This window comes from Equus caballus, chromosome 14 (assembly GCF_041296265.1).
Source record: "Equus caballus isolate H_3958 breed thoroughbred chromosome 14, TB-T2T, whole genome shotgun sequence".
NCBI lineage: Eukaryota > Metazoa > Chordata > Mammalia > Perissodactyla > Equidae > Equus > Equus caballus.
In genome coordinates this window covers 53,761,445-53,785,690 of record NC_091697.1, presented here as the reverse complement: position 1 = coordinate 53,785,690, position 24,246 = coordinate 53,761,445, and the positions used below count along the sequence as shown (strand labels likewise).

Here is a 24,246-nt window from a genome sequence, read left to right as displayed (position 1 = left end):
TATTTTGCTGCATTTGCTCTCCCTGCCATCTCTCAGTGTGAAATTAATATGTGTTAATTATGAAAGTTTTAGAAAACAGACAATTTTTTTTCTTCTCTTTCTTATTCTTCTCCCCAAAGCCCCCCAGTACATAGTTGTATATTCTAGTTGTAGGTCCTTCTGGCTCTGTTATGTGGGACTCCACCTCAGCATGGCTTGATGAGCAGTGCTAGGTCCATGCCCAGGATCCAAACCGGTGAAACCCTGGGCCCTGACCTAGACAATTTTAAAGAAGAAAATAAGGGACTGGTCCCGTGGCCAGGTGGTTAAGTTCATGCACTCTGCTTCGGCAGCCCATGGTTTCACCTGTTCAGATTCTGGGCACCGACATGGCACCGTTCATAAGCCATGCTGAGGCGGTGTCCCACATAACACAACCAGAAGAACCTGCAACTAGAATATACAACTATGTGCTGGGGGGCTTTGGGGAGAAGAAGAAGACAAAGACGAAGAAGAAAAGGATTGGCAACAGATATTAGCTCAGGTGCCAATCTTTAAAAAAATAAGAAATAAAACAATGAAGAAGAAAACTCAAAATCTCAAGATTCAGGGATAATTAATGTCATTACTTTGGTATATTTCCTACCACATATTTGCTTTTGATGCTGCACACCTGCAGATCCTTCCATTATGTTGTCCTTTAAGGGACTGTAACAAACAAGCATTAGAAGCCAGCTATCTTAACTTGCCAAAGAAGCTTTATGCTTTGTGGCCTTAAATCTATAGAATTCTAGAGTTGAAGAGGTCTTGAGAAAGTACATAGAGTCCATCTACTTAGAGCAGGAAATAACCTACAATTTAAACATAAGGTATGACTACACAGTTTCAGGAAGAAATATGTTTTAAAGGAAAACTATACCTCCAAAAAATGCTGAGTCTCTATTAAGTAAGGAAGATTTAGTGTTATGCTTCCTGTGTATAGGAAGCTTAGACCAATATGAGTTTTGATTCTTTGATTTTATCTTATTACTCCAGAGAGATGGAGAATAGTGGAGACTAAACTTGTTTGAATTGGATATTTTGCTTCACTTGCAGGTTCTGAAATGACTGGTTCATTGAAATGTGTCATTTTGCTCTTTTCAGAGGTACTCAAGACAATTGACGAGGGAGATGCTGATGAGGTGACAAAGCAGAGGATTCACGACGGAAAGGAGAAGCCTGGTGCTTTGTGGCACATCTATGCAGCCAAGGATGCAGAGAAGATCCGGGAGCTACTCCGAAAGGTATGCCTCTGGGGGTGCTGAGACAGCCTGCCTAGGATTTCTTATGTGGAGTCCCTTGGTATTAAAGACCTGTACTTCTTGTCAAAATGCCCCAAAGACCTGAATTCACACTTGGAGGATTTTGACTAGAATAAAGCAGAAGCTTTGGCCCACTAGGGACATTGTGCTGCTGCAATTTGGATTTATGCTATTAATTATTGTTATGTATTTATTGATTTTTCCATCTTTGGGTTTTGGTCATGGCTTCAGGTTGGAGAAGAGCAAGGCCAAGAGAATCCCCCTGATCATGACCCAATTCATGACCAAAGTTGGTACCTGGACCAGACTCTCCGTAAGCGACTCTATGAGGAGTATGGTGTGCAAGGCTGGGCCATCGTTCAGTTCCTGGGAGATGCTGTCTTCATACCTGCTGGAGCCCCTCACCAGGTGGGTTCCAATTTGGGAGTTGGGCTCCACAGTTCCATGGGCTTCCGTTTTTCTGATTTTCTTGCTAATCTGGCAATAGATATAAATGGCTGGATTAGACTGATTGCGCTTAAACTGCAACTTATTTTTGCTTTTTAATTTTCTTCTACATAATTTTAAATGCTCATTTAAAAATTTTTGAACAGTGGAGCCTGTTAAAGAAAAAGTGAAAGTCTCAGCCCAGCTACCTGTGCCATATCCCTTTCAATCCCCTCGTCCTCCTTCTGTAAAGGTAGCCGACTGTTAACAGTTTGGGATAGATTTTTCCAGGTCCCTTTCTGTGCGAATACTAACATTTTTATTTATAAATTTATACTTAGAGTTTTTCTGTATTTGTTTTTATAAAAAAGGAGTATTATTTTTGAAGCTTTTTAAAATTTTAAATATATCATGGACATTTTCCATGTGTTATTGAATCTCTAATGCCTGATGTTTTCCCTCTGTACTTTTTTCCCCTCCCAGGTGCACAATTTATACAGTTGCATAAAAGTAGCAGAAGACTTTGTATCTCCAGAACATGTAAAGCACTGTTTCCGCCTGACGCAGGAATTCAGGCATCTCTCTAACACTCACACAAACCATGAGGATAAACTGCAGGTAACTAACTCCTCCTTCCCCCCATTCTGTTTTCTCTTCTCCTACTCAGCTACCTACACAGGAGGCACATTCTGCTTTCTGAGGGTATTCTCTGGGCAGTATGCTGTGGAAAGGTGACTAAGGGAACCATGTCTGGGGGTATGGAGTCCTTCCATACCAGGAGGTATTTAATCAATCCCCTTCAGGTTGCCTTTAGAGAATACTCATCTTTTAACCTATTCATTTCCACGGACAGTCTTCTATTTCTCTGCCCCTGGGAGATACAGTGTGTCAGTGTCAGTAACTGACTAGGCTGACTTTCCCAGTCACTGGGAAAAGCACTGTGGCAGTGTGTGCTAAAGCATGTTTCTGAGAAGGGGTATTTCCCCCAAGCTGCTCCTGACAGCACATTTCTGTGCAGACTCAATCCTTAGATCCCTCCTAGAGACTGCAATTCATGCCCTAAGAATTGTACTCACAGGGTGAGGATTGTTCTCCCCTTATAGATCTAAGCTGGACAATCAGATTAGGTTTTCCTCTGCTCCCGAAATGGATTGCAACTTTAAGGGCAGAATTTCATTGTTAATACACTTGGGTGCTTTAGGTGGCATAAAAAGAAAAAGAATAAGGAAGCATGATTCCCCAGGCAGAACTTCAGCAGTATAAATATATACTCTTCCAGCCTCTCACTTGTGGCCTGTTTTCCTCCATCATGCCTGTGACTCAGGTGTGTCTTCTTTGGTCAGTGACCAATGCGGTTGTAGATTTTTCTTGGCTGCTGGTAGATTAAATCACCTTAAACCCTGAGTCTGATCTGTTTTGCTATTCCTTTTTGAAAATTATTAAAGTTGTTATACAAAGTACAATCACATTGATAAATAGATAACATTGATATTATAGATATAGTGGAGATATTCAAGTACACATATTTCAGACCCCACCTCCATCAGGTCTCTACTTTTAACATGTCACCTCCAGCACTCCCAGTCCTCTGTCACTGCTTTATTTTTTCTGGTATATTTTTTACCATCTAACATACCATGTATTTTATCTGTTTATTTGTATCCCTGCTAGAACGTAAGCTATTTAAGCTTCATGAAGGCAGGGATTTTACTGTTTTATTCACTGCTTTTCCCTAGCAAAATATCTGACACATAGTGGGAACTCACTATATATCTTCCTACTTCACACATAATATATGTTCCTTTTAGACAAAGTGGAAAATGCATTTAAGCACAAAGGGAAAAAATATCCAATAATCCTACCTGCCCACTATTGTTTTAGTGCATTCGTAACCATGGAACCTTGGTTTCCCCAGTTTCTTACCTGTAAAGTGGGGAGAATGAGAGACTCTAACTCATAGGATTATGGTAAGGATTAAATGAAAGTCCACATAAAGAGCTTAGCAATAGTGCTGAGCACACTAAGCACATAGATGATGGTGATCATATAACCTTTCAAATGATTTAATCATTTTTTTAAATATAGATCTTATATCTTACGTGACTTGTAAATCATCTTTGGGATTGATTTGGGAAACATGCAGTCCTGGTTGAAGGGTTTCCTCACTAACCAGTAGGATTATAGTCAGTGTAGAACATACATTTTCGTTTCCAGAACACAGTATGGGGCTGCCATGAACTGACTGTGCTGATTGCTCTCTCCAGGTGAAGAACATCATTTATCATGCAGTGAAAGATGCTGTTGGCACCCTCAAGGCTCATGAATCCAAACTGGCAAGGTCTTAGGTGTGGAGAAATTCCAAACTCCCCTGTGAAGCAGGTCTTTCACTCACAACACATACAGGGAATGGCAGGGTTCTCTGCTGGAGCAGAGGCCTTCACTTGGAGCCAGTGTGGTCAGTATTACAAACTCTCCAGCCACTCTTTTCTACGCTGCCTCAACACTGAAGGTTGACACAGGAAAGTCACTGTTCACACACACAGTTTCAGACTCCAAGCCGAGGGTGCCACATCCCCATCCTGTGGCCTTTTGGGACTCTGCATTGCCTGAACATCGCTGGGCTTTCCTGCACATTCTCGTGATTTGAGATTCGTGGAAACCAGGAATGTGGGCACACCTTTCTTTTCTTTTTCTCTTGTGCCTAGTTAAGTGGGAATGTGTTTGGAGTAGGGGGAATCACATAACTGGTACAAGTAGGGGCTAATTGCATAAACCTGCCTGGTGGAGGCCTGACAGTTATTCTGCACTTGACCTCTGACACAGCCCATCCCAGGAGACGGGATGAAGCCATTCCCCACAATCTCTCCCATGAACACTGGAGTCTTATAGGACCCAGGGAGAACCCACTGCTTTTCCCAGGAGGCTCCAGGATTAGGAAATGTGTGTATTTAGTGAAAAATAGGTTTGTAGTGAAATAGTTACTATTTCATGAAAGTAGATATTTTTAGAATTTTTGAAATACCACAGTTGTTTTCCTGGATTATGAGGAAAGGCACATTACATTTAGTCTTCCTTTCGATAAAACTCTTTGAAGAAATATGATTTTTAGAAGTCAACTGCCCATTATAGCACAAAATCAGCCAAAGCAGAATTTAAAAGAATTGGCTTTTTAGGATTCTTTTAGTCCCCGTTACCCGCCTACCCCCATCTCAGTCCTATCTTGAGGGAACAGCCATCGGAGAAAGAACTTTGTCATGTCTGAGCTGTGGTGTATTCCACACACACAAACACTGGTGACTACAGGAACCATTTTCACCTACTACCAGCGTTCCCTTGGGACTCCTCTTAAAGTTCCAGATACAAAGGAAAGTTTGATTTCCTACATCAGGCTTTTTGGTTTGGGGGTTTTTTGTCCAGAAATATTTTCAGTAAAACTTTCCAACTCAGTGGAGTTTTATTAAGAATTTATTTGAAAATGATGGAATTCATTGGCCCATAGGTACATTGGAAAATGTATCTATCTTCTTTCCAGCTGTACTGTAGTGCCCTGCAGGCTTGTTTATATGTTCACAGTTACTTTTTTTTTTTAATAAAAGTCATTTACTGTAGAATACTTTTAATTTCACTTTCTGTATTTTAATTTTGTTGAAGGGCTGATTGGGATTTCCATGTTCTTATTAAAAATCTAACAAATCTGTTTGGAGTGGACTAAATTTTTCCTGTGCCAGCCATTCTAAAAAGCAAGGCCAGGTTGAGGGTGGGGTTGGAGGTGGAGGATGGTTCACTTTCACATCTTCATTACATTGCTGCCTCCAATTATTATGCTTTGCTTCCTGAATTTGTGCCCAATTGGGAGAGGGAAGTGCCAGGTCATTGTGGTTTGTGGGCTTGGGGGTGAGGGAAGGGGCCACTTGGGAAGAGAGATGGGTTTTCCATAGTTTATGCTCTGTGAATGGAGTGAGAAAGATGGGGTCCCACCTTCCTGAGGCAGTCTGGGGGGAAAAGGCCATGGGGGGATGGCCTGAACAAAGTTTGGGGCAATGAATGTTGGAGTTCCTCAAAGCAGGAGGCCTGGCTGCCCACGTATGAAACATATGGCCCTGGATCCACCTCGGAGTTGGTGGCAGAAGACCCAAATGGGATTTATTTTTGTTTATCAGACAGCAATTACAGTGGCTTTAGGGGTGATGAGGACAGACTGCATTCCAATTAGAAAAGGCCTTTTGAAGAGGAAGTTGTAAAGAATAGCAAGAGGGGTCATCAGAGGCTGCTTCTCTAGAGGCTGTTGGAAAACATCTTCCAAAGTGTTTGAGCCTGGAAATACAATTATCAGGGTGGAAATAGACCATTGTGTGGTTCAAGGATACTGAGTTTGAATAGGGCCGTAACTGAAACACAGAACTCTGAGCGTGTCCTTTCAGCCTGATGGGCACAGTTGATGCTGTGATCACCAAAAGGATTACTCCTCGGCATAAAGGGTAGAGGAATGCAGAAGCTTTGAAATGGGACAGGAAAGGAAAGCATGGGGGAAGGGTGGGTGCAGAGGTTGGAGTTTTGTTGCTTTGGTAGAAATCAAGAGGCAGGCTAGCCTACTTTCTGGATATAAATGTCTTCAGAATTAGGACATCCACTGCTGCCAGTGCTTGCTGATGGGGGTGGAACTGGAGCCCCCGATCCATCTCCAACCTGGACCCCAGGCCTCTCCCAGTCCCTCTGTTTAAAGAGAATCTGACTCCCCTGCCCCAGGGTATCCACCTTTTGAGAACAAGGCTCTGTTCCCCTGCGAAGCTTTGGAACTGACAACCTAAAAAGCAAATCAGATGGGGGTGGGTCCTCTTCCAACTGGGTTGATTGGTGATAGTCGGAAAGGGGTGGGGTGGGACAGGTGCAGCTATACCTTTGACTTCAGGAGTTGGGGGGGAGGGGGGGTGGGTTCTTTACAGGGCCTGTGATGGAGGAGGAGGATTTGCTAGTCAGCAGTTGGGAGAAGTAGCCTGTTTAAACTTCCTGGGTTCATATCTCAGCAGCATGACTTAGAATTTCTGAAACCCTTGGCAAATTATTGAACCTCCCTAAGCTTCTCATTTCCTCATCTTCAAAATGACGATAGTTATAGCCCCTGCCTTATAGAATGGTGGTAAAGATTCACTGAAATAATGCATGTGACGCTCTTAGCACAGGGCCTGGCACACAGTAAGCACTCAATAAGTCACAACTAGTATTCCTCGAAGGATTTTTAGGCCTTTCAGACTGATGTGGGCTGGGATATCAGGATGGAACCATGAAGGTCTAAGGACCTCAACCCAGGGCTTGGAACGCAAGAAAGTTGAACAAGCGATTAGAGGAAGGCAGGGCACCGAGGGTCAAAGGCGCATGCCCGGCGACAGCAGGTGCAGGGGGCGCGCCGCAGCCGCCACGGCCTCCCCTTTAAGAGCCGCCACCGCCCACGGTCCGCCGCTGCGGCAGGGACCTCCCCTTTAACGGCGGCGGCTCGGCGCTCCGCGGCCCCCGCGGCGGCTGCGGCTGCTACTGCGGCTCCTGCTGCCTCCTGCTGCCGCTGCCGCTCGACCTCCGGCAGCTGCATCCTCGGCCCGGGCCGGGTCCCCGCCCGGCCCCGCCATGGTGTCCTGGATCATCTCTCGCTTGGTGGTGTGAGTGCGGCAGCGGCGGGGCGCGGCCCGGGTGGGAGGGGGAGGGGGGCTAGGGATGGGAGCTGAGGTGTATTGAAGCTGGGGATGGACCACTCCGTGGCTTGACACAGCACAGTCACTTAAAGGCACATCGTCCCTATTTGGGGTCCCCAGAGACGTGGACGTGTGGGACCCAGGACTGGAGCGGAGAATATTCAGAGGAGCATGGCAGGCCTGGCTTCCTATCCCTTTTATTTTTAATTTCTCTGCTCCTTCGCCCTCCGTTATCCTGGAGGCTGATTTATGAGGGGAGGCGGGCATGTCCCTTCCCCCACCTAGCAGATCGGGGCTGGAGGAGCTCCTCAGACCTGGACCCTCATCTCCCTCGGGGGAGAGAGCTAATGGAAGAGTAGGGAGCAAGGCAGGGCCTCATTCCATAGCTTAGGGCCATAGGCAGCAGCCTTGGCCTCCCCAAAGAGCCCGGTCCCTCCTCCCTCTTCCACTGACTGTCAGGAGACTGAGGATAAGGGCACATGCTCTGAAGGCCCCCCAGGGAGGACATCTGGGTATCTGGAAGCAGAGATGCTTGGAGGACAAAATGTGGGAGGTAACCAGGAGAGGATGTGTGTGCTCAGCCTAGGATTGTGAAAGCCACGGAGGGGAGGGCTTTAGGTGTCCTTCATTCCAGGCTGTCAGCTACACCAAGGAGCTATGTCCCTGCCACCTCCCCCAGGCCCCAGGAGGGAACCCTGCTCCCACAACCCCAGACTTTGCCCTTGAGGATTCTGTCCCCCACCCCATCTTCACAGGCCAATTCAGAAGTATCCTGCCTCTATAAGGTGCGTCCATGTGGGAACAAGCAGTACCCACATGTTTTTAAGGGGCTGGGCCTGGCGGGGGCTCCAGGTGGGCCTCAGCCAACTCCTGCCCCAGCACAGGACCCTGGCTCTCTCTATGGGGGACTGATACCCCAGAATCCCCTCCCTGCTGCCTTCTTCCCTCTCAGTGCTCTCAAGTGCTTGTGTCCAGCTACCTCTAGATCCACCAGTTTCTCTCCTTCCTCTCCCCGATGCCACCCCAGAGGGAATCCAGGAGCCTCATGTCTCCATGTGGCCTTCAAAGTGGCTTTTCCCTCTTGTCTGGATGAGCTCCCTGAGGGGCATGAGTCTTCTCTCCTCTCATTCTCTCACCTGTGTCCTGTATGTGGTCTCTAACGGGGTCACCACCAGCCCCCGCTCCAGCCAGGGCCTTGAGCCCAGGGCCCTCCCCTGCACCTAATCCAAAGAGTGTTTACATGGGGGAATAAATTTCTTTGCCCCTCCCAGGACTTCCTGCCCTTATGCCCTGTGCTTCCCAGGGCAGGTCCTCAGGGCCACAGTGGTGCCTCTGAGTGCCAGGTAGAGTCCCCTGTTAGGTGGTGTCAGGTTCCCTTGCAGACCTGGCCCTACCCAGCCTGGCTCTGAAATAAGGAGGTAGGGAGTAAAGGCAGAAGGGTATGAATGGGCATAGTCTCTAGAGAAGGAAGACATCCCCACGGCAGTGACCAGACCCCCACTCCCCATGATATATTTGTGCATAACCAAGGATCATGGCTTAAGAGACCTTATTGGACCCTCTAGCCTCTGGGTCTTTCTCTACCTCAGGGGCTGGAGAAAAACTGAACAACAGAGGGGGAAGGGGCATCACCCTGTCTGGCTGAGGCCTCCATGCTTGTGTATCACTTGAGAATTGACTGCTTTGACCTTAACCCCTGACCTGAGTTCATCAATCCAGCTGATGCAGCACTGTGGAGTTCTGTGCCTTCTCCCCTTACCTACCCAGGGACTGATGCAGAGCTGGGAGGGAGAGTCCATGGCTCTTGGCCATGGGGCCCAGTAACCATGCCTGCCTCCCTAGGCTCATCTTTGGCACCTTGTACCCAGCGTATTCTTCCTACAAGGCCGTGAAGACAAAAAACGTGAAGGAATATGTGAGTGTATGACCCTTCATCTCCCACCCAACCCACATGGCAGAGATAGGGGAGGATAGTGGGTCACATTACAGATGGGGGTGACTTTGTACCAATGCTGTCAGCACTGAGACCTTGGTCCAAAGGAGGTTCCTCTGTGTTCCTTTCCCCCAGCCCTGGTGTGATCCACAGGCAAAGTTGAGATCTTAAATGTCTCTTCCCTACAGCCCTTCCAGCATGGTTGGCAGGCAGGGGTGGGGTCCTGGGTGTTCCCCCGAGGCCCCAGCCAATGCTGCCCTCTGTACCCTTAGGTGAAATGGATGATGTACTGGATCGTCTTTGCCTTCTTCACCACGGCTGAGACACTCACGGATATCGTGCTTTCCTGGTGAGGTCCAGCATCCCCTCCCTGCATCTCAGGGCCCAGGCCTCTGACTTTCTCTATCCAGCCAGTAAAATAGAAGATTCAGACCCAGGGTGGAGTTCCCCCTGTAGTTCCATGAGATCCTGGATGCCACCACCCACATCCAGGCCTGTCTTGATCAGAATAAGGACAGACATAATCTCCACATTTTTTCTGGTGGCAGCCAAAGCACCACAATAGATTCAAGAAACCTGCAGCTGCCAGACTTACTGTGACTTTGGGGAGGTCGCAGCTATTTAGGCCTCAGTTTCCCTATTTGTAAAATAGGCATATGGTTCAACCCTGTAAACTTTGGATGCTTGTATTTCAAAGGCATTTTCCAGGCACTGCTGTACTACTTGCGAGCACTTTGAGGACAGGAAATGTCTTAACCCTCTGTATATTCACAGCAGGAACTCAAAAATGTTTATTTAATGCCTTTTAAAAATGCCTTTTAGAAGAGAGGACTAACAGCACAGTACATTGGAAGTCAAGAGAAGAGAGTTTTACAGAGAGATAGAGACAAAAGATCATTGCATTTGTAGATGACAAGGGCCTATGGCCTTTGAGGAAAATTGTTTCAGCAGAGGAAGTTGAGTGGGGTCAGACTAGGAAAGAGTGATGGGTTAGAAATTGAGGAGAGTGAGTACAGATGCTTCTTGACACGAGCAAAGGAGAGAGCTTTGATGAAGGCTTTGTAAGGAGACCTGCCTGAAGGAGTTTGTGGCTTGAGGAGAAGGAGCCTGGTGGGGAATGGAGAAAAGTCCTTAAAAGCAAGGGGCATGTCCTAGCTGCGAGGGAGGGGACTCAGAGCACAGTTGGAGAAGCCCCAGTCTTCTTCATGGGGGGAAGGGCAGGAAGAGAAGAGAGTGAGGACGGACCCAGGAGTCCACCTGGGAGGTTAGGGAGCTCGCCTTGGTGCTGACCCCAGGACAGAGGAGTGGGGCCTTCTCTCAGCGTGAGAGAGCTGGGACTCTGAGAGAGAAGAGGCTGAGGAGAGCCGCTGCTGAGGGGAATTTCTGCCGGGGTCTCTTCTCACCTTCCCACTCGGGGTCTCAGTTGAGCCTCCCAGTCCCCTTGAGATTAGAAATGACCAGTTTCCTGAGCTACATGGGGACCCTAGTGCACTAAGGGGTTGGGGGCTGGCCAGGGTCATGCAGAGGGTCATATCCCGGGCTCTGCCACTTGCCTCTGTCCCCCCAACAGGTTCCCCTTCTACTTTGAGCTCAAGATCGCCTTCGTGATTTGGCTGCTGTCCCCTTACACCAAGGGCTCCAGTGTGCTCTACCGCAAGTTCGTGCACCCGACACTGTCCAACAAGGAGAAGGTTTGCCCCCGCGCGTGCCCACCCCCCCGACCCCCACCCCCCCCTCAGCTCACTTCCCAGCCTGCCCCAGGCCACGGCACCCTATGCCTGCAGCCACATCCATTCCTGGCTCTCCCCGTGGGTACCCAGAGCCTAAAGTGACCTGGCAGGGCCTGCCCTCCTGGAGCAGGCAGTGCCTTTGTCCAGGTGTGAACAAGAGCAGGGCAGGGCCTGGCCATCAGGGCCCAGCCCTCACCTCCCCTTCCTTCCCCTCCAACCTCTCAGGAGATTGACGAGTACATCACACAGGCCCGAGACAAGAGCTATGAGACCATGATGAGAGTGGGCAAGAGAGGCCTGAACCTGGCCGCCAATGCGGCAGTCACGGCTGCTGCCAAGGTGAGATGGGGGCAGACCCAGTTGCCCAGAGCCCCACCTTATTCATCTCATCCCCCTGTCCATGCCCCTTTGCTGCCATCCTGTCCTCAGGGCTGTGAAAGTTTGGGGCTTGTGCAGCTTGGGGTTGCAGTCCTGGCTCTACTACCCTCCAGCTAAGTGACTTCCACCTCCAAGCCACAGTTTCCTCATCTGTCCAAAGGGAAAGTATGGCCCCAGCCTGTCAGTGCTGTTGTAGAACTGGGTGAGGATGCAGTGGGGAAATCACTGAATGCCGTAGCTGCCCAGTGCTCTCTGGTGACCTCTATCTCCACCCCGCCCCTTCCTCCGGTTCTCCGGCGCGGTGGTAACCCTAGGGCCAGGGGGTGCTGTCAGAGAAGCTCCGAAGCTTCAGCATGCAGGACCTGACCCTGATCCGGGACGAGGATGCACTGCCCCTGCAGGGACCTGAAGGCCGCCTCCGACCCAGCCCCGGCAGCCTCCTGGACACCATTGAGGACTTAGGTACAGGCAGAGCCCGGGGCTGGGCAGGGTGACACGAGGGCAAGGAGGCCAGGTGGGAAAGACACCTGGCCCCTGTTCTTTCCTCCCCTCAACCAGGAGATGATGCTGCCCTGAATTTAAGGTCTAACACGAGCCAGGCAGATCCTCGGACAGAGACCTCTGAGGATGACATGGGGGACAAGGCCCCTAAGAGGGTCAAATCCATCAAAAAAGTGCCCAAAGCAGAGGTAAGAGCCCTGGCCAGAGCTTGGGAATGGGGAGGGGGTTGTGGCTCCAAGCCGAGCCTTCTGTCTTCCTCCCTCCTTCCCACAGCCACTGGCTTCTAAGACGCTGAAGACCCGGCCCAAGAAGAAGACCTCTGGCGGGGGCGACTCGGCTTGAGGTCCTGACCCCCACAGGCTGCAGAGCCCCTGCTTCACACTGTGCCAGTAGCCCACATTTCTCAGGCCCCAGGGCCCCTCCGATGGCTGTTTCCAGTGCCTGCCCGGTGGCCACTCCTCTGGAAGGGCTTAGAAAAGAGGAGGGAGGCCCTGCTGTGGGAGTTGAGGGTAGAGGCTGGACCAGGAGCTGAGGATTGAGCCACCCAAGGAGGTGGGGGCTCCTCAGAGCCTGAACCGCTATTCTCCCCGCTCCAGCCCTGCCACCACCCACCCAGTGCCTTGCTGAAGACCATGGCCATCCCCTTCTCAGAGGTCCTAACATGCCCGCCCTGTGCTCCCTGGCCCTGTGCTCCCTGGCCCTGTGCTCCCTGGGTCGGGGGTGGGGGGCATCACAGCCCAGATTGAGCAGAGTTGGCCTGAAGGCACCCGAGAAAGAGGGAGGGAGTGGGGAAGGCCTCGGAGAACCTGGGCAGAGGCTCCAGGCCACAGCTGTGAATGGTGGACAAGGGCTTAGTGTGTGCTTAAATGACCAGGATGGCCAGGCAGGCCAGAGCTGCAGCTGGGGGCATTGGGTGGGGCTCTGTTTTACATGTCCCTGCTCAAAAGAGGTGGGGTTCCAGGGGGTGTGTGTGAGTGAGTGTATTTGTGTATCTTTCTGGGTCTAGAGCTGGGGGATTTGGGGTAAAGGACTTTCCTTCTAGCAGTGACCTCCTCCCACCCTTAGCCAGCTGGCCCTTTCCCCCTCTCAACCCTCCCTCCCCGTCTCTGAGCCTCAGAGGACCCAGCCCATGAGAGAGAGGGACTCCAAGGGGCCTCTCACCTCCTCTGCCTTCAATCTCCTTTCGCCTCCTCCCATTCCTGCCCTGCCCCTGGGCTGAGCTCCTTTACCCTCAGGGCCCCTGTAGAGGCCGCTGCTGAGCCAGCTTCTTTTCTCCTCACCTGGGGACCCATCCTCCTGTCCCCCAGGGTCCTCTTCCTGTGCCAAGCAGATTGGGCCCCTTGTGAGCAGACCCCTGTCAGAGCCCAGCCTTTGCCCCACACCCTGCCCCAGCTTCTGCCGTGGCTTCAGTCAGGGCCAGGAGGAATGTGTGAAGAAAAAAAATTTAGGAGCCAAGGGGCTCCCAATTCCATGGAAAGAGGGTGCCCATTGGACCTTTGGCACTGGATGAGCCAATAAACCAAACTCTGGCACCTCATTTATTTCAGCCTTGTACTTTGTTCTTGCCCCACCAGTCCATAGGAGAGAAGGACCTCAAGTGAGAAGCGGGGCCCAGCTGTGGGACAGAGAGGGGAAGAGGTCAGACTCTGAACCCTAGGAGCTCTGATCTCCAAAGTAAGAAATAGCCTTGAGCTGGTTCAGTCTGGGAAAATGGTTTTGGGATTCAAGATAGAGCCAGAGGGGCCAGAACTGAAGAAGGGCTAGGGGCCCCAACCCTCAAAAGTTGTCTTGTTCCTCAGAATCCTGCCCTGAGATCCCCTCCCCGACTGGACCTTCTGTGCCAGGTGTAAGCTCTGGGGACAAAGACCCTGAAGAGGCCCCCAAGGAAGAGAGGATGGTATATGGGGGCTGCTGGGCAGGGCTAGGGGATTGTATGGCCACAGTCCAGAAAGGCTGAAAAATGTTGGAGGGGAGCTGTGAGCCAGAGACTCTGAAAGGAGGAGAGGGGTGGGTTGGGGGAAGAGGTAGAGATAGGGAACCAGCCCCCCGTGGTTCATGTCCAACCCTGGAGACAGGGGAAGACAGGGAAGCAAAGGCTAGGGCCAAAGAGGCATGCTTACGGGGCCCAAGGAGGGAGAGGCCGAGCCCTGAGCTCCTAGGCTAGGTTGGAGGAGGGACGGAGGAGGAGGCTGCAGGGCATGAGGTCGGAGCCCTTGGGAGGTAGAGCCAAGGCCACCAGAAGGGGCACAACTCACTGGAGATGAGGCCCTGGAAGGCAGAACCCAGGAGGAGGAAAAGGATGGCAGAGGAGCAGAGGCAGCATCTGAGGAGATGAACAAAGGAAAAGAGAGGAGAGGGAGGGGGGAGAGAGCGAGGGAAGGAGGAGGGAGGGAGACGGGAGCAGAGAAACAGCAGCTCAGCCTTGTGGAAGGAAAATGGAAGAAGCAGAGCATGGGATGGGTAGGGGCGTGTGGGGACCTAGCCCCGGGCTCTGAATCCCAAGGTGGGCAAAATGCCCCTACATCAGGCATTCCTCTCCATTTCCTGGCATCACAGGGGCACATCCTCCCGCCACACTTGAGCCAAGCTGGCCCAGAACCTCCTGAACTAAGCTCCCAGTGGAGGTGGGGTATGCAATGCTCTTTCCATCCTCCCTGGAATCCTCCAGTCAACAGCTCTCTGAAGGGCATGCCTTTCACCATTGGTCTCTGAGCAAATTGGCCCCTTTCTCTATCAGAGAGGAGGGGAAGTGTCAGGGTAGAATTCAGGGGAGAGATTCCCTTGTTCTAGAAAGATCTCCAGAGAGTAAGATGCTGCAGTCTCATGCTAGCAGCTACCATATGGCCAGGAAACCAGGTTAGGCCCTCTCTAACCTAAATCCCATTTCCTACATATCACACACACACACACACACACACACACACTCGCACCCACAAGGACCGGCGGCTAAGGAGGTCACTGCCAGATTCCACATTGCCAGGCTCTCCATGCACATCTGGGTTTCCCTGTGTCAACAGGAACATGCTCAGATTTCCAAGCTCATTGGTCCGTTGCCATGGAAACACTCAGTCTCCTAGAACTCGGCACAGGGCCTGGCCCCTGTGATGCAGGGGAGGAGAGAAGAGATGGAGGTGAGAAAAAGAACTGGGGAAAGGCTCCTGGGAGGAGGCTGGGGGAATGCAGCTGGGTCTAGGTGACCCCTTGCTGTCTCATTCCCTGGGGCCACCTGCCCTCTCCCCTCTGCCTCCATAGCTCTCTCTAGGTCAGGAGGGTGGGGAAGAGATGCCAGAACAGAGGTATATGGCTATAGCTACGTGGAGGGAGCCTGATTGCTGCCTGGGTCCCCACTGGACATTGAGAGATATTGGCTTTGGAGTGACAGCTGAGTTCTAGCCCTGTGTCCCATCTTGGAGACACTGGGCAGCTCTCCAAGCCTGAGGTCCCTGGCTAGAACGGCCTTGGGCCTAGAACTGCTTCAGCTGGCTCCCCCGCCTTTTCTTGTGTGTGCCCCGCACCCAGAGAACCTGCTTAAAATGGGATTTCCAGGCCGTGACGTCAGAGAAAAGCCAGCAGCCCCAGCCTGTGCCAGCTCTTCCTTGATCAGCAGAGCTGAGCCCAGCCTTGCTCAGCCTGGAGGAAAGGGGGGTGAGGCAAAGAAGGGAGGGGCTCTGGGGGCTCTGGGCCGTGGTTCCCATATCTGTGGCATCCAGGATAATAGGTAGACTGTTTCCAAGCCAATAGCAACTGCTGGCTTCCCTGCTGCCTTATATCTCAGCCAGTATATGATCATCTCCCTCCAAAATTCCCTGTTTTTCCCCTTCTGAGCTGGGCAGGCCTGCCTAGAGGAGGAGGGCACCTCAAGTCTTAGAGCCATTTGGGTTCTGCCTGAGAGCTTGTCCCATATCTATGCTGGAGGCAGCGATGGATGAGAGGGATGCCTGCAAGGAGGAAACTGCCCACAAGGTGGCGCAGCTCCCTCCCAATGTGGGATTCCCGGGCCCCTGCAGAGAACGATCTTTCCTGCAGCCAGTCTGCTTAAGGGCTGGTGAGCAAGGTTCTCATGCCCCACTCCCTGGAGTTGGAGGTTCACGAGGAAAGCACCCTACAGGTGGACAGTCCATGGATAGCAATAGCTATGGATTCTCAAGCTATTGCTTCCTAAGCCCAGCCTGTGTGCCCACCCCATGCCCACTCCCCACAGGAGAGATGGTCAGACCCACAGGAAAGTTATGCCCTTTGGGTGAGAATCAGGCACCCTCCTAGGAGCGGGAAAATTGCCAAGCTGACCCTGGGAGGACGCTGCAGCCCAAGGGACCCAATCTGGGCTTCTGAAATGGCATCTAGAGAGGCTGCTGGGGCTGATTTCAGGGTCAGATAGGGAGAGGGACCCAAGAGGTGGTAAGGGGCAGGGAACTTGGGAGGGGCAGATTGGGCCCAGAGGGAGGGAAGCTCACCCAGCTGCAGGATTCCCTGGATATGATCTCCTTGGTGGCCACAGGGGCGGTCCCAAGCCTGCCCCAGGTTTCCCTGTCCCCTGCCCTTCCCTTATTTTCATCTGGGGTACAGTGGGGTTAAAAAAGGAGACAAAGACCCTAATCCCCAATCCGTGGAATCCCAAGGTGGTTTTGCAGGAGCCAGGCCTGGGACTCCTCGATGACCTACCTTTCCCTGACCTCTTCCCCAAACTGACCGCACCAGCCCTGCATCTCTAATGAATTACCCTCTCCTTTTGTCCCAGCCAGATGAGTGATCAATAAATAATGCTGCCTGAAATATTGATGGCGAGTTTTACACCAGCATCCCTTAGCTGTGCCTGTCATTGGGGAACTGAAAAGCTGACAGAGAATGCATGGCCCCCCAGAGAGCTCTTTCCTGTCTCTGCCAACGGAGGGTCTTTCTTTGCCAAGATTTCTACCTGTTCCCATTTCAGCCAGAATCATGATTCATTCCCATCAACCAAGAAGAGGAAAGGTCCCCCAAAGACTGACTCATCCAGCCCACCCTCCCACCCCCAGGAGGGATGGGGTAAGCTAAACCAAGCAGAGACCCTTCTTGATACCTTGTCTCCTATGATGCGATTGAGATCCCGTTTCCTCTGTTCCATGTCTATCTTGGACCTGCCACGTCCAGCTTTCTGAGTGGCAACTCAGAAGGAGACCTACAGCTTCCCTGCCCCTACCTCAGCTATTTAGAGCTGAGCAGACTTCTCTGGCCCAAGTCACTCTCATCTGGTGGTGTTCTCCCCGGAAGAAGGGGTGGGGAGACGAGGAGGAGGAGGTGGAAGCTCTTGAGCCCTCTTGAGCCCAAATCACCCAGTGCCAGGCTCCTTTGCAGAAGCCAGATTTTCAAATTTTGCATGTGCAGTGCCTTCTGCCCAAGCACTCTTGTTCTCCTGCTGTGACTCCCCTACCCTGCCCTGTCCAAGACCCCGGGGCATCCTATTTTTCCTCCCTGACAGCACACATGTTCCCCAGGCAGTGGGTCTACCTGGTTCACCACTGTTTCCCCAACATCTAGTATGGGGCCTGGCATGCAATAAGCACTCGGCACATTTTTGTGGAGTGTTGAATGATGTCCCTGCAGCATCTTCCACTCCTGGAAAAACACCAACCTTCAAACCTTAGTGTCTCTCTGCTGAGCTGTTTGCCTGCACCTAGGGATGGTGTCTGTGCTAAATAGCAGCTGCCCAGATCAGCTCCCCTCGCTCTGACTCCCCCTGCATGCGCTCATGCTCACTTGCTCTCCTTTTCTCTCTCACACACACACAGATGGGAGTCAGCTTTCCAGCCACATTCAGTTCTCACTTTAATTCAAAAGCTAAAATGAGAAGAAGAGCAGCTTCACACTCCCAATTTAGCCTGGGAGAGAAAAAGGAGACAGCCTGGATGTTGCCAGGGAAAGGAGAAAGTTGGGTCTGGGGTGGAGAGTAGTGGCAAACATACCCAGGGCCCAAGAGAAAACGATGAAACCCTCACCATCCAGCTCCTAGAAATAAACCATCCAGAGCTTTGACCCCAGAGTGAGCCCTACAAAGCCTCTTTCCTAGACCAGTGCAGCATTCCGGGCATGACCCCGTCCAGGGGTGGGATTAGGTGAGGCAGAGGACACTCTGGTTATTAAAACTATCCAAAGAGGGAGAAGCTGCTGCTTTGATCACTGTGGTAGGAAACCGGGAAGTCTTTCTTAAATCTAACTTTAATCCCTCTTGAGATAACTGGAACGGATGATAAATAAAAACAGAGCCCACAAAAAGATACTTGCCCACTAATATTCACAGCAGCATTATTCCCAGTAGTCAAAAGGTATAAACAACCCAAATGTCCATCAACAGATGAAGGGATAAACACAATGTGGTCTATACATACAATGGAATATTATTCAGCCATAAAAATGGATGAAATTCTGACACATGCTACAAAATGGATGAACCTTGAAAATATTAAGTGAAATAAGCCAGACACAAAAGGACAAACATTATGATTCCAGTTACATGAGGTACCTAGAATAGACAAATTCATAGAGACAGAAACTATAATAGAGGTTACCAGGGGCTGGGGGAGGGAGCAGGCAGGGGAACTACTAATTTATGCATACAGAGTTTCTGTTAGGGATGATGAAAAAGTTCTGGAAATGGATAGTGGTGATGGTTGCACAACATTGTGAATGTACTAAATGACACCAAATCACATGCTTAAAAATGGTTAAAATGGTAAATTTTATGTTATGTATATTTTACCACAATAAATTTTTTAAAAAGACAGTGAGCCCAAAGTCAGACACTGAGTGCAAAGTCAGCTTCAAGAGACCATCATCCTGCCATGATGGACCTCTCTGTGGCTCCACCAGAGGTAAACTGGGTCCCAGAAGTTCCAAAGATGCCCTCCCTCTGCCCACTGATAGGAACAGAAGGGCTGCCTCTGCCCAGAGCAAAGCAGAGACCCCTCTGCAGATGTTCCTCGGAACCGGAGCTGACGCTCCCTCCCTCTCATCACCACGTGTCAGTGTGATAATCTGGATGGAAGCTCTTCCTCTTGGTTCTGGGTACCAGCTTCCTTTTCAGTCGCTCATTTTGACTCTGCCCTAAAACAGGGTTCCCATACGGTGGAGTAGACAGGGAGACAGTTGGAGGAGGAAAAAGAGAGGACTTTTCCATCCAGCCTCTCCAACTACCCTATTGCCACTGTACCAAGGGAAATGGATGCACCTTTGGGTGAGCTGCCTGTCAGTAAATTTGGGTGTCAGATTTTCTTGCTCTCTGCCTATGACGGGGAGGCCCCTGAAGGGAGCCTCTGTGTTAGCTGGTGCTGATGCAGCCAGAGCTCACCCTCTCTCCGGGAGAAATGCAGGGCTTCCTGGCTGGTCTCACCCCTAGCCCTCCTCGACCCAGCCTCCTGCAATTATTTAAAAATGGTGAGGAGTTGGCTCTCTGATTATCCAGGAACCACTTCAGTGGGTAGGAGCGACATTAGGGGCTCCCACCGTCACTATGCTTCCCCCACAATAGCATGGCTCACACTGTTGTAATTGCTTGTTAACTTGTCTGTCTTCCCCCACTAGACTGTGAACTGCAAAAGGTGTATCCCCTTACTCCTCTTTGTATCTTTAATGCCTAGAGCAGAGTAGAGGTTTGATAAATAATTGCTGAATGGATGAATTGAAATGATCTGTTCACATGTCTATTCAGCTTGACTCAAGAACCCCTGTAGGGCGAAAGCTTTGTCCAACTCATTCTGGGACCCCAGAGAACAGTTCTCGGTATGAGCTGGGATTTAGCCAGAGAGTTCTGAGGCCAGACTGTCTGGAATCCTGGCTCCACCATTGCCCAGCTCTTTGACCTTGAGCAAGTCTCCTGCCCTCTCTGAGCCTGTTTCCTCATCAATGAAATGGAGGTAAGAATGGTACCTACTTCGTAGGCATTGCGGGGACAAATGCCTGTCAAGCGTTTAGCACAGAACCTGTGACACTGTAAGTGTGTCTTGGGGGTGGGGTGGGGGTGGGGGTAGAGAATGCATCTAGAGATTAAGGAAAATCATAGAAGACAAGCACCATTACTGATCCCTGTGTCCTGGTGTTTAGGGGGTGGTGAGGTCAGTGCCAGAGTGGGGCAACCCTGGGGGCTGCCTGCCCCCTCCTCCCTCCCTCCCCCTCCCACCAAGTCTGCAGAATTGAAGCTCACCCACCACGAAGCTGAGCAGCCCCAGCGCTGGGCGGTGGTGAGGGGCCAGAAATAACCACTGTTGCTATTCCTGCCTTTCTGGGCTGGATGGGAACACTGCCTTTCTAATCTAAAGGCTGCTCGAGACTTCCTGCACATCAGTGGGCTCTTATGTAATGCTCCCCTCCCTCTGCCTGCCCATGAGCTTCCAGAGATTTCTGCAGCAGACTTTGCTGCACATTCAGCTGGGGGTGGAGGGAGCAAAGCAGTCACCACAGGCTGGATCGTCCTCTAAGCCCAGGGTCCTGCCACCCTCGGGCCTGGGAGAGGGACTACCCAGCACAGGGCAGAGGGACAGATGTCCAAGGACAGCAGCCTCTTCTGCATCTGCAGGGCACTCTGGGGCAGAGAGGACCCATAAAGCCCTACTTAAGTGTTCATCTACCTCTACCCACTCCCTCTTCCCTTAACAGACCCTCTGTGCCACCTCCCCAAGTTATTATGCCTCAGGGTCTTCCATTTCAGGCCCAACCTAACTCTCTCTGGCACATGACCCCTCAGACAGACTCTGAGGACAGCAGCCCAGCCCAACTCTCTCAGGCAGATGACCGTACCTGGGCCAAATCCTCCATGGTCTCTTCCCTGCGGTCCCTGGATCTCGTCCAGAACATGCCAGGCACCCTCTTCAGAGCCCAGGGGACCCTCTCTGCCTCAGGCCTCAGCATCACTCTGCATGGGCCCTTCTCCACCTATCCTGGGACTCAGGGGTCTCCTCTGGCATGCTGTTTCCTCATCTGTAATTGGAGTAGATGAGACGGCTTCAAACTCCGACACTCTGGGATGCTCCTCTCTTTCATCTCCCCTGTATTTCTTGATGTCTCCATTTCTCCCCACTCTCTCAGTGCACCTTCTGTCCCACCCCATACCTGGCCTCTTCAGGTTTCTTCTCACCCCTCAAGACCCCCCTCAGGGTGGGAGCAGAGCTGCCCCCAGACCCATTGAAGGCCAGGCCCTCCATGTTTCCTGCAGAGCCCATCAGCCATCGGAAAGTGTGACAGGCGCCCCAGACAGAATGAAGAGAGAGTCACTTCCTGAGCCCCGGGCTGGCCACAGCAGTGGCAAACCACCGATCTGAGCAGCACATGTGGGTGCTGACGTAGCCCGGGGCTGGGGAAGAGGAAGTGGCAATGGAAAATGGGGCTTGTTTTCCTTTGAGAGCTGCAGCCCGCTCAACCCCAGGCCAAGTGTCCGAGACATGATGGTTCCCACTGGTTTCTCCTGGAGCCTCAGCTGCCACGGGCAACCTCAGTTCTGCTCTCACCTCTGCCCCCTCCTCCTCTCCCGTTTGCAAGGAAAATCTGAGTGTAGATAGCTCAGACCTGCAGACCCTCTGGGGGCCTCTCATCTCTCCCAGGGCTTCTGGCACCAGTCACCTAGCAGGCAAGGTCTGAGAGTCTTAGACTCATCCCTAAGTAACCCTTGAGGCCCCGTGGGCACCCAGGCCAGGGTACAGGAGTGGCTCACAGCCTTCCTTACTCCTCATCTGGTTTCCTGTAGGCCCCAGGCCAGTTGTCCCATCTGGGGTATTGGTCACAAGTTGGGTGCTCACGAGCCCAAACTGAGATTTGGCTCCTTGGGAGGAGAGACCGATGTCACCATGTCTCCTTCCCTTCCTGTCCCCCCAGTCTCAGGAAACAGAAGTGTGCCATTGGCCAAAAGACAGACCAGGGGAGAGTGGGGATAACTCAGATGCCCCAGCCCTGCTGTTGAGAAGATAGGCCAGCAGCACAACCCTGAGTAGGGAGCAGGGTTTCAGGCCTTCCTTCTCACTGGCTGCCTCAAGGCAAACAGGGCGCAGGTCTGGGGAGCGTGCAGGGGCTTTGAGCCAGCTCCTCTCACTGCCCCTGGGTGGGAGCTGCCTTCCAGGGGCATACACCGTGGAGCGGGGTGGGATCGAGAAGGCCAGCTTCTCCTCTGTCTGAACTGTAGAGGGCAGAACAAGGCAGATGAAGGTGGAGGGGACAGCTTAGCCCTCAACCTTCTTGCTGCTCACACCTGAGCCTGAGGCCCCAGACTGATCGTAGCCACATCTCTTTCCATCCTGAGGCCTTTACACAACTGTCCCCTTTACCTGGAATGCTCTCCCCACCACACTCCTCTAAGCAGAACTGCTTTCCTCTTATCCTTTATATCTTTGCATAAACGTCACCTCCTCCAAGGTGCCCTCCCTCACCTCTCTAGTATGTTACACATACCGGAATCTGAAATTATCCTTTTTATTTGCGTAGCTGTTTAGTTCCTTCTACCCCCCCACCCCGAACAGCAGTTTCCAGGAGGGCAGAACTGCATCTGCCTTCCTCATTGTGGAATTCTCAAGACTTCACACTGCGTCTGAAACAAGCAGTGGACAAAAATCATTTTTAAAAGAATGAATGTTTTGTTCAACCTTACCTCCTACTACTTCCCAATAGGAACCCTCTCTACTCCAGTCCATTTTTCTCAGACAGACCACATGGACTGTGCTGGCCACCCCCAACCACCGCCTGAAAGTGCCTCTCACTTCCTCACCACAAAGTTTAGTCCTTCTTGTGTTCTTTCTTCTCAAAAATCTCTTCATCAACCCTGTCCTCCTCCCAAACCCCTGGAATCTCTCCCTCCTCTTATCCCCTCCGTTCTTTAGTGTAACTGACTTTTGGTGGCTAACAGGGCTGCTTCCTATTCTTAATTCTCTCCTAATATGGAATCCAGGCTCCCTTCTACCCAGCTGTAAGCTCCTTAGAGGTAGGGGCCTAGGCCTTAGGCCTTAGGCCTTATCCCCAGGCCTTGCCCACAGCAAGTCCTCAGAAAAGTTTTTTGTTGGTGTGGATAATGGGTGTATTAGTCAGAACCTCCTGGGTTGCAAGTAACAGCAATCGAAATGAGCCTGTGTCATTGTATGAAATAAAAGAGGAATTCGTTGGCTTGCATAACTAAAAAGCCCAGGCTGCACTTAGAGACTCACTCTCTGTATGCACATCTCTTCTCTCTGATTTCCTTGGCGCGTTGGCTTCTTTCTGAGGAAGGCTGTCCAGTCCTGATGGCAAGATGGCCTCCAGCCTTACATTCCATTGTCTTAGCTCCACCAGGGAAAGAGAATTCCTCCTTTTCAAGAGTTCCAGAAAAAGTCCCAGAAGTGATTCTCATTGGCCTAATTTGAGTCATGTGTCCATCCTGACTCATTCACTAGGGCTAGGGACATGGAACAGCCCTAGACTGGAACAGCCTAGATGGACGACCAGGCTTGGGTGACATATCTACTCCTAATCTAGGATGGGGTTATCTTCCCCCAACCACATGGATTGGGGTGGTTGCCCAAAGGAAATCACTGGCTGGGGAGTAGTTATGAAAAGAAAGGAGAATTGATGTTGGGTATGCAAAACAAAAGCTGTAGATTTAAGGATTCCCAGTGCCCAGCTTCAGCAAGGACCTGAAGATATTTTAGGTCAGCTTGCACATTAGAACCACAGGAGAACTGGCTTGCCCTGGCTGGGGAAGGAGGACATGCTCTTGGGGTCTGGGAAGCTCCCCATGAACAGAACAAGGTTCCTAGGACAAGGTGCCTACTCAGTTCTGGCACCCACAAGTTCAGGAAGATTGTGATTCAGTTGGTCTAGGGTAAAACCTTTCTTATTCATTGCTCCAAGGGTGATTCTGCTGCACAGTGAAGGTTGAAAAATTCTGCTCTGAGAAATGATGTTCTACTGCAGCAAGAAGGATATTCAGATTAGCTCTTCAGGACAATGTCCCCTGTGTTAGAATTGGAATGTTTCTCCCTTTCTGTACAACTTTTCAGAAAAGGGTCACTAGGGCTTGCTTGGAGGCTGAGGATGGGTGGGTGACCTCTGGGTGATGCTGTGGGTCAAAAGCCCCTGAAAATAACAATAGCTACTGTTTATCGACTGCCAACTGCAAGGCAGGCACTGTGTTTTGGGACTTCACAGATGGCAGTCCATGCAAGTTTCAGTCTTCACGACAATCCTTCCATGTAGGTATCATTAACATTAGCCCTGTTTTACAGTTGAAGAAAGGGAGATACAAAAAGCCTGGCCAGGGTACCCTACTGGGGAATGGCAAAATGGGCATTCAGACACAGGACAATCTGACCCTGCCTGGCCTGGCC

The 24,246-nt window shown here is 51.2% G+C and overlaps 2 protein-coding genes and 1 long non-coding RNA gene across 9 annotated transcripts in view; 2 read left to right on the top strand and 1 right to left on the bottom strand.

Moving 5' to 3' along the window:
* The window catches only part of KDM3B (lysine demethylase 3B), a 55,903-nt gene extending 50,502 nt beyond the window's left edge, over nucleotides 1-5,401 (top strand). For all 4 annotated transcript variants that reach the window (XM_070234191.1, XM_023617616.2, XM_023617619.2 and 1 more), the window contains 4 exons: nucleotides 1,123-1,262; nucleotides 1,512-1,688; nucleotides 2,190-2,324; nucleotides 3,971-5,401. In XM_070234191.1, coding sequence (XP_070090292.1) covers nucleotides 1,123-1,262; nucleotides 1,512-1,688; nucleotides 2,190-2,324; nucleotides 3,971-4,051 — 533 coding nt within the window. In that variant the 3' untranslated portion in view covers nucleotides 4,052-5,401. The remainder of the gene's footprint in view (nucleotides 1-1,122; nucleotides 1,263-1,511; nucleotides 1,689-2,189; nucleotides 2,325-3,970) is intronic.
* Nucleotides 589-21,149, bottom strand: LOC111767801 (uncharacterized). The gene is made up of 3 exons (XR_002799634.2): nucleotides 21,014-21,149; nucleotides 20,702-20,881; nucleotides 589-1,757 (listed from the first exon to the last, which is right to left on the bottom strand). It is a non-coding gene; the product is annotated as an uncharacterized lncRNA (long non-coding RNA).
* On the top strand, nucleotides 7,047-13,469 carry REEP2 (receptor accessory protein 2). 4 transcript variants are annotated; one of them, XM_005599381.4, is made up of 8 exons: nucleotides 7,047-7,357; nucleotides 9,233-9,305; nucleotides 9,596-9,672; nucleotides 10,894-11,014; nucleotides 11,279-11,392; nucleotides 11,746-11,893; nucleotides 11,990-12,120; nucleotides 12,206-13,469. In XM_005599381.4, exons 1-8 carry the CDS (start codon nucleotides 7,326-7,328, stop codon nucleotides 12,272-12,274), a joined length of 765 nt encoding a protein of 254 aa, XP_005599438.2. In that variant the 5' UTR covers nucleotides 7,047-7,325; the 3' UTR covers nucleotides 12,275-13,469. The 4 variants fall into 4 exon arrangements, with proteins under 4 accessions (XP_005599438.2, XP_001504319.3, XP_070090312.1 ...); XM_001504269.7 differs by having other exon boundaries at nucleotides 7,119-7,357; nucleotides 11,752-11,893; XM_070234211.1 differs by having other exon boundaries at nucleotides 7,163-7,357; nucleotides 9,158-9,305.
* Nucleotides 21,150-24,246: the final 3,097 nt, after the last annotated feature.

Coding starts and splice junctions, on each gene's coding strand:
- REEP2 (XM_005599381.4), top strand. CDS start 7,326: ATGGTGTCCTGGATCATCTCTCGCTTGGTGGT. Junction 7,358..9,232: donor ATCATCTCTCGCTTGGTGGT/GTGAGTGCGGCA, acceptor CTGCCTCCCTAG/GCTCATCTTTGGCACCTTGT. Junction 9,673..10,893: donor ACGGATATCGTGCTTTCCTG/GTGAGGTCCAGC, acceptor TCCCCCCAACAG/GTTCCCCTTCTACTTTGAGC.